At 37.0% G+C, this 19,461-nt stretch overlaps 1 protein-coding gene across 1 annotated transcript in view; it reads left to right on the top strand.

Moving 5' to 3' along the window:
- The window catches only part of LOC124607430 (protein kinase C-binding protein NELL1-like), a 935,048-nt gene that overhangs the window by 667,771 nt on the left and 247,816 nt on the right, over nucleotides 1–19,461 (top strand). Inside the window, exons 6-7 of the mRNA XM_047139757.1 lie at nucleotides 3,132–3,260; nucleotides 15,947–16,040. Coding sequence (XP_046995713.1) covers nucleotides 3,132–3,260; nucleotides 15,947–16,040 — 223 coding nt within the window. The remainder of the gene's footprint in view (nucleotides 1–3,131; nucleotides 3,261–15,946; nucleotides 16,041–19,461) is intronic.

The raw sequence follows: 19,461 nt of genomic DNA, 5'->3' as shown, positions 1-19,461 counted from the left end.
GTCTCGCAATGTTATTTGTTATTCAGTGATTGCAACTGTTTGCCACAAATGCCAGTGGAGAATATGGAGCTCGCTGCTATGTAGAAAAGCGTTGTCTCCCATGAATGTGATGCTCTGGTTTGTCAGTGGATGATAGTAGCGAATAGGAAAGTTGTATATATGGCTTATCGCCATATGTGTTCTTTCTGTTTTCTGTGTTGTCCATTTAACCAGAATGAGACACAGCAGTACCTGGCTGGGAATAGCTAGTTAATAATAAAAATTTCCAATAACCTCTATACTGGTGAGGTAATCTGTACACTTCCAAGATGTACAACAATCACCCTGTCAGATGGATCTACATTGCTTTTGATGTCTGCAGCATCACTGTTTTTTTGTAGTTAAGTTTAAATCAGCCCAAGTGTCATTGACATAAAATACTGGTCTACCATCATCCCTTAATCCACATATCTTTTGCAAATAGTGTGTCGCCGTCTTTACAATACTGTCTTTTTATATTAATAATTTTCTTCCTAACATGTTTTTTCCAATTAGGCCCCAATCCCTTTGGAATGCATCTTAATTTTGTGTCTTCCAACAGGAAATTAATATATGCCTTGAGAACAGGCAGAAGCTTGGGACTTCTAAGAACAACTTTTGGTCTCGCATAAAAATCTACAGTAATCTCCTTTATTAGATGACAGTTGAAATTATCAACATGTACATTACTATCTTACGTGTGATTCCATTTCTTTCTGGGAATTGGCAAGAAACTGTTTTTGTCATTACAGCCATGAACTTAATTTCTTTCCTGTTGAAGTGTTTTCTGGAAAATGTCAGAATACTTTGCAATCAAGACAGTTGGCTTCATTATAAGGATAAAATGATACTGCTTTCTGGCTTTGTCATAACAGCACTTACTAATTTGTTCTATTAAACATTTTTAAACACCATAGATTGTCTTTCCATGTGACATTTTTGATGATATAATCCCTTATCATTATACTGCCAAAAACCAAAATGTGGATCACAACAGCACAATGCTACAGACTGTGCTCTCTCGATGAGATGACTGATGTGCACAGCTAGGAATTTGCTGTATGTGCTACAGATGAACATAGGGCACTTTCCCCTTTCTGTGTCTCTTGTCACTTTGAAACTAGATACTGGGATCTGGAACAGTATTTGGCTGTGCAACATTTTGTAGTCTCCAGCCAACAGTGCAATATGATTCTTTCTTCCTATGGTATGAGATTATATGAAGAGGTAGAGGAACATGAGTAATTCAGAAGTGAAGAAATTAAAATAAGGAAAGAAACACTACGGAAAACAAGGAAAGAAAAAAATATACATTTGACATTCAATGGACAGAAGCTCGAATATAGGTTGTTGGCTCTTGCAAGTAGTGCTCAAGTGCCGTATTAGATCATGAGAAAGTTGATTTTGCTAACAGCTTGAGGATTGTTGCTATACCATTATTTCCACTAAATCTATTTTTCATGCCATCAGTCTTGAGTGCTTCAATAAATAATCTTTGTGAAATATGTAAGAGTGACAGATGAAAAATTTTAGTCATCCGCAAGGTTGTTACCCTGCATTGTCAAATCACTTTTGTCGAAGACAGGCATATGGCTTTACATTCAGTTTGGTACACAATTTTATTGTATTGCAAATATATTCAACCCAGCAAATGTTCACCTGGTGGACAAACATTTAACTCTAGAGTTATTAAAATAACTTTATCAACAATGTAGGAAAAAATAGATTGCTACTTGCCATAAAGACAACGTGCTAAGTTGTAGACTGGCACAATTGAAAGACACACATAAGCTTTTAGCCCCAACCTTCATTGGAAAAAGAGAATCACACTCTTTTCATTCACACAAGCAAGCAAACCTCATGCACACATGGCCATCAACTCTGCCATCTCGGGCCACAATGGGGCTGTCACATGGGATTGTAGCACGAATTGGAGGTTGCATGTAGGGGGAAGGGGAAGGGAAGGGGAAGGGGAAGGGGAAGGGGAAGGGGAAGGGATGGCACTATGCAGGTAAGGGAAGAGCAGTGCTGTCTGGTGGAGTATGCAGGGACTAGAATGCCAACAGGCACAGCAACAGGAGGCACCATCCGCCAATGCACCCACCCATGTTTTCCCATTCCTCTCTTGCTTCACTCCACTGTTCCCCACCTCCCTGCCCCACAACCTCCTGATGCTGTGCCTGTTGGCATTCTAGTCCCTGCTCACTCCAGTGGACAGCACTCCTCTTCTTCCACCCATACACTCCTATTCCTATTGCTGCTACCATCCCACCTGAAAATTGCATTCTGGCCCAAGCTGTCAGAGTTGGTGGTCATGTAAGCGTGACCTGTGGCTGCCTGTGTGAAGGAATGGCGTGTGTTTTTCTTTTTCTGGCAAAGGCCTGTGGTCTGCAATATAGCATGTTATCTTTATGGTAAGTTTCCATTAAGATAACTTTATTATAGATGTCAATAAGATATGGTAATGGTCAATAACCAGAAAGAAAAAGGACACTTTGCATCTGATTCCTTAATTAATAGTTTTTAGTTTTAATTAATTTTACATGTTTGTTAAGTGCACCCACCCATGTTTTCCCATTCCTCTCTTGCTTCACTCCACTGTTCCCCACCTCCCTGCCCCACAACCTCCTGATGCTGTGCCTGTTGGCGTTCTAGTCCCTGCACACTCCAGTGGACAGCACTCCTCTTCTTCCACCCACACACTCCTATTCCTTTTCCTTCCCCTTCCTCATCACCTCCAGATTGCTGCTACCATCCCACTTGATAATTGCATTCTGGCCCAAGCTGTCAGAGTTGGTGGTCATGTAAGCGTGACCTGTGGCTGCCTGTGTGAAGGAATGGTGTGTGTTTTTCTTTTTCTGGCAAAGGCTTGTGGTCTGCAATATAGCATGTTATCTTTATGGTAAGTTTCCATTAAGATAACTTTATTATAGATGTCAATAAGATATGGTAATTGTCAATAACCAGAAAGAAAAAGGACACTTTGCATCTGATTCCATTAATTAATAGTTTTTAGTTTTCATTAATTTTACATGTTTGTTAAGTGGTGACGATACCCATTTTTATTTTTGTTTAAAGTAGCATTTTTCTCCTAAGCATGACATTTGTTACAGCTCATTGCAGCAGAAGAACGAATAAGTAAAGTTGAATCATGTGATTGCTACAAGTCATGCCGTGTCAATGGGTCAATACATACAGATGGTGCATCTTGGCAACATGATTGTGAAATTTGTTCCTGTGTGGTAAATTTCTTATTTTCTCTCTGTCTTTTAAAATAAGAAATTAAGGTATAAAGTCATGTATGAATTTGTATTGAATCCCTCAAACATTTCCACTATTTTCATTTGATATGAGTTATTGAGCATTCTGAAGTGAGTCCACTGTTCACTGTTTCATGCATATTGATTTTTTTTCACATTTAAATATTTCATTCCCTGTGTTAAGAGGTAAGTGAAAAACATTACCCAAGTTTTTATTTTGTAACTGTTAATGATAAAAGTAATAATAATAAAGAAAGTATTACTCAGTTTTGATATCTTGGCTTCCATTGAAGTTTCAGCATCTTGATACACTGTGTAAAGAAAATACATACAGATAAAAATCATCAGGAATTAGTCATATAGTGTAACTGTATGGTTACTATGTACTTTGTTTTGTAATTATGGAACTATTGCTGTTTAATATGCATTAAGAAAAGAGAAATATTAGTTGAATGACAATAATCTTAATAATCATAAACGGATTAGAATTTCCTGTTATTCTATAATTTTTTAATACTGCATGCATCTGGGTGTATAGCCATTTTAAAGTGGCTGAAATATATGCCACACTTGTCACGTTTAACATCGTTAAAAAAACAAATACAAAACAATAGTTGTTTAGTCAGTAGAATAAAAAGTAAAGTAAAGTAAAATATAAGAGAACTTATAGGGCATAACTGATCAAATGGACATATTTGCCTTTCAGTGGAAACTTACATTGATCATACATTGTGAAACTGCATTTGGGTGACATCATACATAATAAAATACAAGTAGCTATAATTAAAAAGTGTTCAGCATACAATAGGGAATAACATCATATGATAAAATATTTTACTAAACCACCAGGCTGTTTTCATTTTTTAAATTTTTTTATGAAAAAAAAATGACACTAAGTGTTTCTTGTTGTATTGTAGTAGTGTAACTTGTGGTACTAATTTCAGAAACTTGAAAATGACTACACAGCTGAAAGTGCACAATAGTGAAAAGACGAAATAAAAGGATATTCTGTTGTGAGTTACAATAGCCAGTGCAAAAGATTATGGTCATTCAAAAAAATTACTTTTGCTGTGGCTCCCATCATAACTAAAATATTAGGAATATTAGTAATGAAGGATGTTAAAGAATATATCTGTTGTATAGCAATTGTCAAACGACTTTTTAAATTTTTTTAAAATTTTTGGTGAAGTGTCTGTATGATCTTTTAGAAATAATACTAATATTTTTAACATGTTTCTTGTATTCTGAAAGTATTGTCCCTGTAACTTTAGTTTTCCTCATAAAGAATTCTCCAACTCAAAAGTGAATGGAATTATGGAAGCTGTTTTAGCTTTTATTTTAAAATTTTGTATTGCTGTCAGTTTGGTTAGTGTATAGTTTAGTTATTAGCAATGGATCATAGCTGTGATCACTGGGTACCTAACTGAAGACTTCTATGCTTCACTTCTTTCTGTCAAAATTATTTAACTGGATAGATAAAAAAATCTGCTCACACACACACAAAAGACAGTTGTAATTGGCAACCTCTCTGAGCCAGTGGCTCCTTTTTCAGGCAGAAGAGAGAGGAGTGAAGGAAAAGGACCCTCTTCCTTCTGCCTGAAGAAGGAGCCACTGGCTCTGAAAGCTTGCCAATTACAACCATCTTTTATGTGTGTGTTCTGCTGCTGCTTGGTGAGTAGACTTTTTATCTATACAGTTAAATAATTTTGTCAATATTTGATTGTATTCACTTCTTTCTGTGCTACACTAAGGCTGACATGGATAGTTTAATGATTTCTGCATGTAGTACTATATTTATGAGTGCTACAGTTGTTTTGAAGTGTGATTGATTAAAACAACAATCTTTATAATGGATTAAATGTATTGTGAGACTATTGTCAGTATGCCAAATTGCTTAAACAGATTTGCTAAAAGAGATTCTGAAGTGGAAACCACATGTCCTCATTACATGCCTCTGTACTACCAACTCTTTCTCCTTTAGTGAAGAGCTATGGCAGAAAATAATATCATTAAACATTAGTGCTTGAAAATAGGTAAAGTAAGTCAAGTTTTTCACATTTTCATTGAATGTAGCTCTTCCTGTGGACATTTTATTTTCCAAAATATGATATTATGTGATATGCAAAAATTACAGAACTTTGGCATTTAAGGAGATTTGTAATAGGCAACTGACAGTGTAGGTTCCTGTCAGCCTAAGAACTGGGCATATTCTTTGTGATTTATTGATTTACTCACATGAATATATCTAATGGCATGGTCTAATCTGGTGCAGTCTAGAACTGCATGAATTGTCAGTTACATAAGGTCAGTAACTTTTTTCCCCCGGAAAACCAGTTCTTAGTTTCCAAGAAAACTTCATTTACATTTTCGAGTGCTGAAGTTTCTCCATCATCATCATCATCATCATCATCATCATCACCATCATACTAGATAACTATTTCTGCATCTTAGATATATTATGGTGTATTGTTTATAAATAACAGGGACAGAAGCAGAACCAATATTGACCCCAGTAGTGATTATTTCCCATTCTGAAGACATTGTCTTATGTACAGTTCCCGCATTTCTTAATGTTACAGTCTGCACCCTTACAGTTAGGTAGTATGAAAACCTGTTACAAGCCACATATCTGATACCATAATATTTGGATTTATCTATAATACTTTGAACTGCACAGCAAAATTTTATTCATGATTCACAGAATATACCTGTTGGCAGGATTTGGTGATTTCAGTTTTGTAGAATCTGATTTTTTATTTGAAAAACCGAAGACTGAATGGAGAAACCCTTTTGAAATGCAAATTGAGACTGTTTCGGAACCTTATTTTGTGATAGGAGTGTTATAGTTCTTGCACACCCATTTTTTTCTGTTACCTCTGAGAAGTAGATAACCAGTGAGACTGGCCAGTAATTATTTAAACCTGTCTTACTACCTTCTAAAAGGACCTGTCAACATCAGCCTGCATACTGTAAATGCAGCTGAAGTGAGGCACTTCACATACTTGTACATGAGTTTTCCAGTTACCTATGTATTATAAGGTATTGGTGCAGTGTACTGGACAGGTGGGGGGAAGGGGGGGGCGAATTATTGGTGCAGGAGATTCAGAGGGGCATCAGTCTACTGACTGGTTTTGATGCGGTCCACCACGAATTCCTTTCCTGCAACCTATGTCCTCAATTATTTGCTTGACGTATTCCAATCTCTGTCTTCCTCTACAGTTTTTGCCCTCTACAGCTCCCTCTAGTACCATGGAAGTCATTCCCTCATGTCTTAGCAGATGTCCTATCATCCTGTCCCTTCTCCTTGTCAGTGTTTTCCACATATTCCTTTCCTCTCCGATTCTGCGTAAAACCTCCTCATTCCTTACCTTATCAGTCCACCTAATTTTCAACATTCGTCTATAGCACCACATCTCAAATGCTTCGATTCTCTTCTGTTCCGGTTTTCCCACAGTCCATGTTTCACTACCATACAATGCTGTATTCCAGACGTACATCCTCAGAAATTTCTTCCTCAAATTAAGGCCGGTATTTGATATTAGTAGACTTCTCTTGGCCAGAAATGCCTTTTTTGCCATAGCGAGTCTGCTTTTGATGTCCTCTTTGCTCCATCCGTCATTGGTTATTTTACTGCCTAGGTAGCAGAATTCCTTAACTTCATTGACTTCGTGACCATCAGTCCTGATGTTAAGTTTCTCGCTGTTCTCATTTCTACCACTTCTCATTACCTTCGTCTTTCTCCGATTTACTCTCAAACCATACTGTGTACTCATTAGACTGTTCATTCCGTTCAGCAGATCATTTAATTCTTCTTCACTTTCACTCAGGATAGCAATGTCATCAGCAAATCGTATCATTGATATCCTTTCACCTTGTATTTTTATTCCACTCCTGAACCTTTCTGTTATTTCCATCATTGCTTCCTCGATGTACAGATTGAAGAGTAGGGGCGAAAGGCTACAGCCTTGTCTTACACCCTTCTTAATACAAGCACTTCATTCTTGATCATCCACTCTTATTGTTCCCTGTTGGTTGTTGTACATATTGTATATGACCCGTCTGTCCCTATAGCTTACCCCTACTTTTTTCAGAATCTCGAATAGCTTGCACCATTTTATATTGTCGAATGCTTTTTTCAGGTCGACAAATCCTATGAAAGTGTCTTGATTTTTCTTTAGCCTTGCTTCCTAATTTGCCGTAACGTCAGAATTGCCTCTCTCGTCCCTTTACTTTTTCTAAAGCCAAACTGATCTTCACCTAGCGCATTCTCAATTTTCTTTTCCATTCTTCTGTATATTATTCTTGTAAGCAGCTTTGATGCATGAGCTGTTAAGCTGATTGTGCGATAATTCTTGCACTTGTCACCTCTTGCCGTCTTCGGAATTGTGTGGATGATGCTTTTCCGAAAGTCAGATGGTATGTCGCCAGACTCATATATTCTACACACCAATGTGAATAGTCGTTTTGTTGCCACTTCCCCCAATGATTTTAGAAATTTTGATGGAATGTTGTCTATCCCTTCTGCTTTATTTGACCGTAAGTCCTCCAAAGCTCTTTTAAATTCCGATTCTAATACTGGATCCCCTATCTCTTCTAAATTGACTCCTGTTTCTTCTTCTATCACATCAGACAAATTTTCACCCTCATAGAGACTATCAATGTATTCTTTCCACCTATCTGCTCTCTCCTCTGCATTTAACAGTGGAATTCCCGTTGCACTCTTAATGTTACCACCGTTGCTTTTAATGTCACCAAAGGTTGTTTTGACTTTCTTGTATGCTAAGTCTGTCCTTCCGACAATCATATCTTTTTCGATGTCTTCACATTTTTCCTGCAGCCATTTCGTCTTAGCTTCCCTGCACTTCCTATTTATTTCATTCCTCAGTGACTTGTATTTCTGTATTCCTGATTTTCCCAGAACATACTTCCTCCTTTCATCAATCAACTGAAGTAATTCTTCTATCGCCCATGGTTTCTTCACAGCTACCTTCTTTGTACCTATGTTTTCCTTCCCAACTTCTTTGATGGCCCTTTTTAGAGATGTCCATTCCTCTTCAACTGTACTGCCTACTGCACTATTCTTTATAGCTGTATCTATAGCGTTAGAGAACTTCAAACGTATCTCGTCATTCCTTAGTACTTCTGTATCCCACTTCTTTGCGTATTGATTCTTTCTGACTAATGTCTTGAACTTCAGCCTACTCTTCATCACTACTATATTGTGATCTGAGTCTATATCTGCTCCTGGGTACGCCTTACAATCCAGTATCTGATTTTGGAATCTCTGTCTGAACATGATGTAATCTAATTGAAATCTTCCCATATCTCCCGGCCTTTTCCAAGTATACCTCCTCCTCTTGTGATTCTTGAACAGGATATTCGCTATTACTAGCTGAAACTTGTTACAGAACTCAATTAGTCTTTCTCCTCTTTCATTCCTTGTCCCAAGGCCATATTCTCCTGTAACCTTTTCTTCTACTCCTTCCCCTACAACTGCATTCCAGTCACGCATGACTATTAGATTCTCGTCCCCCTTTACATACTGCATTACCCTTTCAATATCCTCATACACTTTCTCTATTTGTTCATCTTCAGCTTGCGACGTCGGCATGTATACCTGAACTATCGTTGTCGGTGTTGGTCTGCTGTCGATTCTGATTAGAACAACCCGTTCATTGAACTGTTCACAGTAACACACCCTCTGCCCTACCTTCCTACTCATAATGAATCCTACACCTGTTATACCATTTTCTGCTGCTGTTGATATTACCCGATACTCATCTGACCAGAAATCCTTGTCTTCCTTCCACTTCACTTCACTGACCCCTACTGTATCTAGATTGAGCCTTTGCATTTCCCTTTTCAGATTTTCTAGTTTTCCTACCACGTTCAAGCTTCTGACATTCCACGCCCCGACTCATAGAACATTATCCTTTCGTTGATTATTCAATCTTTTTCTCATGGTAACCTCCCCCTTGGCAGTCCCCTCCCGGGAATCCGAATGGGGGACTATTCCGGAATCTTTTGCCAATGGAGAGATCATCATGACACTTCTTCAATTACAGGCCACATGTCCTGTGAATACATGTTACGTGTCTTTAATGCAGTGGTTTCCATTGCCTTCTGCATCCTCATGTCGTTGATCATTGCTGATTCTTCCGCCTTTAGGGGCAGTTTCCCACCCCTAGGACAAGAGAGTGCCCTGAACCTCTATCCGCTCCTCTGCCCTCTTTGACAAGGCCGTTGGCAGAGTGAGGCTAACTTCTTATGCCGGAAGTCTTCAGCCGCCAATGCTGATTATTTATCAAAATTTAGGCAGTGGTGGGGATCAAACCCGGGACCGAATGCGTTTTGATTATGAATCAAAGACGCTACCCCTAGACCACATGCACATTTATGACAGATATATTCCTACAGAGCACAATTCTATACAATATCTAATATATTTTCTCTTCATTATCCCAACATTTCTCTCATGAACCAGCAGTTTACATGAAAATATTACACCATGACCATCGCAGCACATGCTACACAACTGCCAGGTTAGCATCCATGGATCAAACTCCAAGGAGGTACAATATCAAGGCTATAATAGTTTGCCCAAAGACATTTCAACTTTCTGTAACCTCAGAAATTGAATAGTATTTACTGCTTGTATTTCATTGTTTGAATAAACTATTTTATAGCTTTAGTACACTACAGAAAATACTAAATTGTCATTGGTTCTGTGAAAAATTTCATTATAGCCTCTTTGCTGTGAACCATTGTCAGCATCCTACATCGTTCCATATTATTCAGTGGGTTCCTGCACATCTACGAATTTTGGTCCTTAAATTTCTCTCTCTCTTCAGTGCTGTCCCAGGTATGTCCTCTTGGCTTGATGTCAGATTTCACCATATCCTAGCACCTGAGTCTTGGTCTTCCTCTTGGTCTTTTGTCTGTGAGTTTCAAATCATATATTAGCCTTGATAGCCTGTTAACACCCAAGCCTGGCATTTGTCTGTACCATCTCAACTGCTGGTAGATTATTTTGTCTCTTAATCTTACAACTTGAGCCTGTCTTTGCATTTCTTCATTCCAGATTCTGTCCCTCCTTGTCTTTCTGATCATGCTACAAACAACCTTTCAGCTGATTGAATTCTGCTTGTCTTTACTTCTCACAGTCCATGTTTCACAACTGTATGTCAAAGTGGGTATGTAGTGTGTTTTACAGATGACTTTCTTACATTTTAGTAATACTTTTTTGTTCTACAGTAGGTCAACTATTTCATATACGTTACTCCTGTTTGTCTTCTGTGAGTGGTTTATTTGTCCCTAAAACAGTATCAGAGACCATTGGCAAGATATTTGAAATGATGGATGATCTGTTTTCCTGAGTCCAAGTATGTTATCTTCCTCATTTTCATAACTTTACATGTTCTTTTGTACCAGGTAGTGTCAGAATATTAAGTGTGACTATTCAGGTTAGAGTCACTTATCAAGTTTTGTGTGTTCTTCTCTTTGATTACGATGTAGCAGTAGATGTTGCACCATCATTAATATCATTACCAAGGGGGAGCTAGAGTTTCTTTTTCTACCTTTTTTTAAAATACAGTTTTTCCATATGAAGCTTCATTTAGGTTTGGAAGAAATTTCATTTGTTCAGAAGCTGGCTTGTTGGGCCTATCACTTTTGAAGTTTCTTGTGTCAGGATTGCCTCCATTAGCCTTTGGTATTCCTCACTACACCACTGGCAGTTGTTCTGTTTTCACAAAATCCTCAGAAAGGAGAGTCATCTCATCTGCCAGCTTTGCTGTACTGAACTCTCGTCCATTCTGAGAAACGTGTATTCAAGTGCAAATTTTTAGCTGTTGTATCACTAGTATACAGTAGCTATTAAATGTCTGAGAGAAGGAAGATCATACAATGATAAATTATATTTTACTTATCTGTTTCTTACAACTTTTCGTTGAAAACATGACTTGCTGAAAAACTGTGATGTTGAATTATACCCATTTGTTGATTTATTCAGATCATTTCAACTAACTGCCAAATATAAAATCTTTACATTATGGAACAGATCTTCAGCAGAACAAACTAAAATAGACTTTTGACTACCATTTACAACAGCATGTGTCTGACTCTCTTTAAAATGCACCAAAACATATTATGGGAAGAAGACCAAAGATACAAGAACTCTCAACCTAGTAATCTTAAATAATATAGAAGTTTACATCCAGAAAAATGTATATATGATTAATTACTTCATTGCAAACTACTAGCACAGTCTAACATAACAGTTGTGACACTCCAACTTGTTTTTGTTACCATCTGGGATAGCAGTGTGCCAAGTGGAAAGCAGGTTGTGCAGTTGAGTCTGAACGCAAATGTGAATTGTAGTTGTTTATATTTGTTTTTAGAATGGTATTTACAATTGGGAACATCTTTAGTACAACACATTGCAGCAACAGCAAGAAGAAGAAACCAAATATGTCTTTTTCGAGGTTTCCTAAGGACCCTGAAAGATAATAAATTGTACATTAGAGGGCAGTTCATGTAGGATTCTTTTATAGCTTACAGATATTTGCTGGAGAATACAATTTTGTTTTAAGAAAGATGGGAAAAAATGCTAGTAAACAGCAGGAGACCTGACATTATGTGGAAACACATCATATATCTATCAACAATATGAAGTTGTCTTCACTACTTACACTTGCAGTCAAATCAGTGAATGTGATCTTAGGAAACTTGTATGGAATGCAATAACTACATTATTTAAAGTATCACATAAGTCACCACAATGGTAGCACATTCACTTCTGAAGCAAAAGTAATTACATTTGCAGAAATATTCGTGTATTAGAAAGTAAGGTTAAGCGTAATAAAATGTGAATAATTAGTCACCATATAAAACTGTTACATGTGGAGGAAAGTACATATCATAATAAGAAGTATGAATAACCAACAACAGAAATATATGTTTCTCATGGATGAAATAAGTGTTTATATTTCTTACATTCAGAAAAGTAAGCTGCAATTAAATGCATAGTTTGAAGTATTTCTTCATGAGTGAGTTGTAGCTTATACCATTGAATCAGTGAGATTCAGCTGTTTGTACATTTATTTTGCAATCATTCATGTCTTCTGGTATTACACAAACTCTTGGAGGTAAAAAAATAAAATAAATATTTTGCAAATAAAATTGAAAACTGATGAAAAAGAGACATTATCCTTTAGTATGGAATATGAAGGCATATTTTACAAAAGGGAATTCTTGCCAATCATAAGGAAATAAAAATAAAAACTAAGTTTACAAGAGATTTTCAAGAAAATATTTTTTTACTTCCCCCTAGGGAAAAAAACAAAATCACTAACATACTTGAACTGAAAAAATGTATTCTCAAAGTGTAATGATGCATGTGATATGTATTTTATCATGAAAATATAAAACTATTCCAAGATTAAAAAATAAAATACCATAAGAGGAGTGAAACAGTTTCACATGTGCAATAAAAAATATCATTGCTGATGAATTTGCACTCTGTTGAACCTCATAGAAACTTCCAGTAAGAAAGAAAACTGTGCAATTAATTTTTGTGGCACCGAAGACATCATTATTGTGTTGTGTCACCTATGAATGAACACAAGTTTCATCTAAATATACTACAGGCTTCATGCACTCAAAGTGGATTGCACAAAAAAATTCACTCTTGCTACACAGTGTCTGCATTCTATTAAAAATTTTCATCCGTAATTGCACTTTCTGAATCAAAAACCAAGTGAGTGTAGAAGATGAAGAAAGGAGGTCTCTGAGCCAGAATAATTAATTCTTTCACAGAGGCAGCCCTTATTTTTCTGGCTGTTGGATACTGTCTCCTGTCATAGTAACCAAATACGGTTCCACACGCTAAGTTTTTGTTAAAATCATCAAGTTCTCTAGATCTCCATTGCCATTTATATCCCTTTTATGGAGAATCAAAATGCATTTTCACATCTGCAGATTCTGATGATGTTACTGCATTGTTAATATGGAATACAGAAGGTTCGGAAATACAGAAACACCACTAGCTTTTGCTGTCAGTTTATAAATTTGCACAAAGTTTATGTTGTTCCTGACTTCTTCCTTGTTGGCCAGATCAGTAATAAAACTTCTTTATGGCTGATATGATAAACTTATTTTGATTTTGAATGTATTGTTGCCCCCTTATGCACACTGACCAGTGTAGCAGCACATGTTGGCCCTTGCTCCTGCATTATGCTGACTACAAAACTCATCATTGCACTTTCCCATAAATGGCTGAAAACACACACATTAACACATAATATTACACAGGAACACTTAACAATCTCCATCATTACTTCAGTGTGTATGTGCAACAAAACTGCAAAGGAGGAAAGTCACAGTGTTTTCCTCCTGAAAAGTCATGCATAGTTCAGTTGCCACTTTTCGTAATTGTCACTGTAGTAGAAAGCCATTTATGAGCATCAGAAATAACAGAGGACCTACAATAGAAGATCAACACCATCAGTCATGATCCCTGAAGTGGTTATATACAGTACATTTTTAATCATGCTGTAACTTTGGTGAGGACATGTATGGAGTAATAGAGTGCAGCTGAATTAAATCAGGTGATTTTGAGGAAATTATATTAGGAATGATGCTGGCTGAAGTAGAGAGGATATAAAATGAGGACTGGCAACAGCGAGAAAAGTTTTTCTGAAAAAGAGAAATTAAATAAATTTCTGTTTTAGGAAGTCCTTTTTTTCTGTAAGTACTTGTCTGATGTGTTGTCACATCTGGGAGTGAAGCATGGTTTATGAACAATACAGACAAGAAGAGAAGCTTTTGAAATGTGGTGCTGCAAACGAATGCTGAAGATTAATGGCTTAATTGGATAATTAATGAAGGACTGCTGAATCAGACTAAGGAGAAAACAAATGTATGGCACAGCTTGATTAAAGAATGGCTTAATTGATAGGAAATATTCTGACCCATCAAGAAATAGTCTGTTTGATAACTGAGGGAAGTGCGGAGAGTAAAAATTGAAGAGAGAGACCAAGTCTTAGTTACAATAAGCAGGTTCAATATGTGTTATGACATAATGAAGAGACTTGCACCGGATAGAGTAGCAAGAAGAGCTATATCAAACCAGTCTGTGGACTGGAAGACCACTTAAACAGCAATGTGAGCTACTATATATGTCTCATACTCAGGACTAATGAAAATCTGGGAATTTTTGTTGGCCTCCCACCTAATTGCTGTAGTGGGAGCCTTGAGAAAATAATGAGCTGATTTTATAAAAGAGAAATATCATGAAATCAAAATTAATTAAAATCAGGATTGTTAATGCTACAGAAAAAAAGTAATTTGATGATATTGACAGGAAAATTTTGTGAGCAGAACACAGTCTTTATTCATGTGGCTACTGCCATTGTCTTGATATAGGAGCTTTAGCATAGATTAATTGGGATATAGTATCACAACAGTATGCCCTGTTTCATATTCAGGGTGATAATTTTAATCTTATTTATTGCTCTCATTCTTATCTATGGTTTGTGATCGAGGATGCTCCTGTGGTTTCCTACATCAGACCAGGCTGGTATCCACATCCCACCACAATATGCAAATATTTAGTAAATTTTCACACACTCTCATAAGGGATAACATTAGACACAGGCAGCCGAGATACACAAACCCCATCCCAAAGGGAATGGGGTGTCAACAGAAAGGACATCCAGCCACCCTCTATGATCAGCATTGCCAAATCCATAAATTAATACACCGACCCCTTGGAGGTACAAGCTAAAAGCTAATAAACACAAATAATGCTTATGTCAGCAGTAGGCTTTTCTGAACCCTTGTGCTGAGTTACCAGTTTGACCAGTGGTGTAAAATGCTTTCTGGCCATTGGTTATACAGAGTGGAAGAAAACTGCTGCTAGGTATAATTTTGACTCTCAGCCACAATATTGGCCATCATAAGAGACAGTCTGTACTCTTATAAAGTAAATATTTGACTGAGTTGATTCAATAACAATATCAGATACATGATTTGTGGTTGATCTTCCCATGTTACTTTTCTGTTTTGTCTATTCAGTTGTGAGTGTTGGTCAGAAAGAGGCTTCCCATAGGTAAACTGTTTGAGAGAGTACTGGTTATGCACACCATCTATGCTAATGTTTACTGTACAACTTATTTGTTGGAGCTATATTCTCTCTCTCTCTCTCTCTCTCTCTCTTTCTCTCTCTCTGTCTCCCGCACTCCCACCCTCTCCCCCCTTTTCTTCTTTGCATGTACAACACTAACACAGCTTCCATTACTCCTCCAGTCTTAATTATGTGCATAATTTTGTTAGTGGCTGTCTTCTAAACTATCTTACATTTTTTGAGTGGTTGTGCATTCTTTTTGTATTCTCAAGCCATTTTGTTAATTGAAATATCTAAGTTGAGAATAACTTTCTGAAGCCCAGATAGCAGATAAACAGTCAATCATCCAATAATTTCCTTTTGACTTGGAAATGTGGCACATAGGGGAAACTATCAGAGGGTAAGGTTTTGGAACTCAGTCTCATTTAAGTATGAGTTTCAATTCCATAATTTTCATGTGTACTAGAATATTAGTAAAATGAGAAACGTTTCCATAGTTTGCATTGGATTAACATAGATAAATTACACTGGTATTCTGTCACAGCATGGAGATATTCAGTGTCGACCTGTGCAGTGTCCAGAAGTCAACTGTAAGAATCCTGTCCGTGAACCAGGAAAATGCTGCCCTGTCTGCCGAAGTAAGAAACTGCCTGTTTTTTCACTGTATTTCTGCATGTTCCTAATTATTTGTAATTGATATGAACAAATAATTTCTGTAGAATTTGACAATATTCTATGACCATGAGTATCAGTGCCATGGAACTAACTTAACTACTCAAAATAAATGTTTTGGACATCAGAAATTCCAATCATGTGAAACTTAAATTAATACTTCTACTTAAGATTATGTAACAGACATCAATGGAGATAATTACCTTGATGACATAATTCTTCATTTGCTTAAAGATTATACATTCATTCTGTATCTCTCATTCAGGTTCTAGCTGGTATGAAAATTTCTTGAAAAGAAAAAGACAGTAAAGCCATTAACATATTTGCAATCCCATTAGTCAGCATCTTTGAATGTAATATAAATTGTTTTTTATTATTATGTATTTAAATTTTTAAGTAGTATCATAAATGATGCATTGGTTGCAACTGGAAGACCTTCAAAAGAATTTCTACCAATCTAGAGAGCAGACCCTCTATATACCCCTTCCACCTTTCTGCTTTCCCTTCTTTGCGTAGAATTGGGTTTCCGTTTGAGCTCTTGATATTCATGCAAGTGGTTCTCTTTTCTCCAAAGGTTTCTTTAACTTTCCTGTCGGCAGTATCTATCTTACCCTAATGAGATAAGCCTCTGCATACTTACATTTGTCCTCTAGCCATCCCTGCGTAGCAACTTCGCACTTCCTGTCACTCTCATTTTTGAGACTTTTGTATTCTTTTTTGCCTGCTTCATTTACTGCATTTTTATATTTTCTCCTTTCATCAATTAAATTCAATATCTCTTCTGTTACCCAAGGATTTCTATTAGCCCTCGTCTTTTTACCTACTTGATCCTCTGCTACCTTCACTATTTCATCTCTCAAAGGTACCCATGTAGAATGCGGGCAGGCATTATCATAGAGTAGCATCACTTTGCGCAGTCTTTCTGGTTGTTGTTCTTAATGGTATCTGATCAAAGTGGGTAGCTTCATCTGGATATAGGATAGCTAAAGAAACTTATAGGCTGTCTTCCTCACCAAGCTGAGGTTTCTGTCAGATCTAAAGATGGTCTTCCACAGTGTTGACCTTGATGTCTCTTGGTGCTGACTAATTTTTCCTATGCATAAATTCCTGTTATGAATCTGTGATCAAAATGGAATCTTATGCTGAATAAAATGACAGATGGCACCATGCTTCAGCATAGGATTTACTGTGTAATGACTAAGAATTTTATTGGGGAATTCTAAGTTCCAGTCTGATGATAGTATTAAATTGGTGGATAAGTTAGTAGCATTTTTTTTTTTTTTTGCATGTTACTGTTACGGTTGCTATGAATTTATGTATCAGTTGTCATTTTTTTATTTGTAGTTCACTGTTGCTATCTGAGTTTGATTATTATCATTTTGTCATTTGGAGATAGTGAGTAGAGTCATGGATGCTAGAAAAGGGAGTGCCAAATGGAGAAATTGGAACATTTCTGACATATTCTTCTGTTTGAGTTCAACAGGGGGGTGACAGCAATGGAGGCAGCCAGAAACATTTGCACCATGTGTGGGGATAATGCCATTGGACAGAGCACTGCAAGAAAATGGTTCTCTAATTTTATGGAGGATCATTCTGACATTACTGACTCTCCATGTTCAGGAAGGCCTTCATGGCTTTATGATAGTTTAAAAGTAGTAATCCACAACAATCCACATCAGTGTACTTGATAAATGGCAAATGTGATGAACTGTGATGATTCCACCATTGTGCAACATTTGTATGCAGTAGGGAAGATTCAGAAACTGGGAGTATGGGTGCCGCATGCTCTAAGCCAAACTCACAAAATCAGGTGATGGCCATATGTGCATCCCTGCTTGCTCATAATCAGCTGGCTCACAAACAAGATTGATCATTCCTATCCCATATCATTACTTCTGATGAAAAGTTGTGTCTTTATGATAACACAAAGAAAAGAAAGATATGGTTGAGCCCAAACAAAGCAGCAACTCCCCATATAAAGACCCGCACACATTTGCAAGAGTTAATGTTTTGCATCTTGAGGAACAGTGATGGTGTGTTGTACTATGAATTGCTTCCCCGAAGTGTAACGACCACTACTGACATTTGTTGTCAACAGCTGAGACATCTTGCAGTTGCAGTCCAAGATCAACAACCAGGAAGACTGCGCCAAGTGTTGCTACTCCATGATAATGCCTGCCCACATTCTCCTAAACTGACAAAATTCCACACCTACTGAGAATATATTATTGATGACTAAAGTCTCTGTTATGTGTATATGTTGTGTTTATTAAATTTATGGAAAATGCTACAAACTTATGCATCAACCCAAGATGTAAGGAACAAGTTACATGACATAATATAATTTAAAAAGAAAAGCTCCTTAAGCCATCTAAATAATGTTATTGGTAAATGAAGTGCTTGTGTCAAGTCTCATTTTGATCAACTTTTTACATTTCTGCATTAATTTGTTTCTTCTGTAGGGGCAAAAAAATAGACTACAGTCCCTTAAGACAGTTTTGGCTCTCAAAAGAGCACAGCATGCCATTTCTTCTTCTTCTTTTTCTTTAATTTTGTTATGCTTCCAAGCATAAGGATGCTATTTATTCGTTACGCAATATTCCATCCAAAAGCCTTCAACAGCAGCATCCATCTGCATCTTACAAAGATGGAAACCTAAAGGACTCATTTCTGTCATCTCCTCCCACATAGAGTTACTCTCCAGAGATCATCTTGTGTTCTTGCCACTGGCTCAGGCCAGTACCTTACATTGTCATTTTCTTCCCCAGTATAACTTTCAAGGGCATGAAGCCTGTGCAGAATGACACACTTTGAGGATGTATTATTATTGGGGGAGGAAATGTTGTATATAAGAACGAAAGTTTAAATGCAACCAGGGCTCTAAGAGAAACTTTAGGGAAACTTATACATTCCGATGTATAAGTCGTAAGCATTCCACACAGGCATGACCTGATAGAAGCTTCATGTGTAAACAGAGAAATCGTCAACACAAACAGGAAATTCAGGAAGATATGTAGCTTTTTCTCTAATGTTACATTTATTGAAGCAACAAGCTCAGTGAGAGAACATTTCACAAAGCATGGCCTGTGCAGAAACAAATATGGTACAGAAATTCTGTGCAGAGAAAAATTAGAAAAAATTAGCAGCACATAAGAACAGGTAAATAGACCTATACCACTGTCAATGAGGGAAGAAATTGAAGATACAATACTGTATCCAGTAACAGACTCAAAACATCGGAAATATGAAAGAACAGAAGAGGAAACATCATGCTGCCCAGAAAAGGAGGGAAAAGCAGTGTCATCACCAGCAGAAAAAGAGGCAGTGTCATCACCAGCAGAAGGAGTAATGTCATCACTAGCAGATGAAGCTGTGTCATCATCTGCA

The sequence above is a fragment of the Schistocerca americana genome, chromosome 3, assembly GCF_021461395.2.
Source record: "Schistocerca americana isolate TAMUIC-IGC-003095 chromosome 3, iqSchAmer2.1, whole genome shotgun sequence".
Lineage (NCBI taxonomy): Eukaryota > Metazoa > Arthropoda > Insecta > Orthoptera > Acrididae > Schistocerca > Schistocerca americana.
Note: the sequence above shows the minus strand (reverse complement) of the source record. Positions and strands in the feature narration are given on the sequence as shown.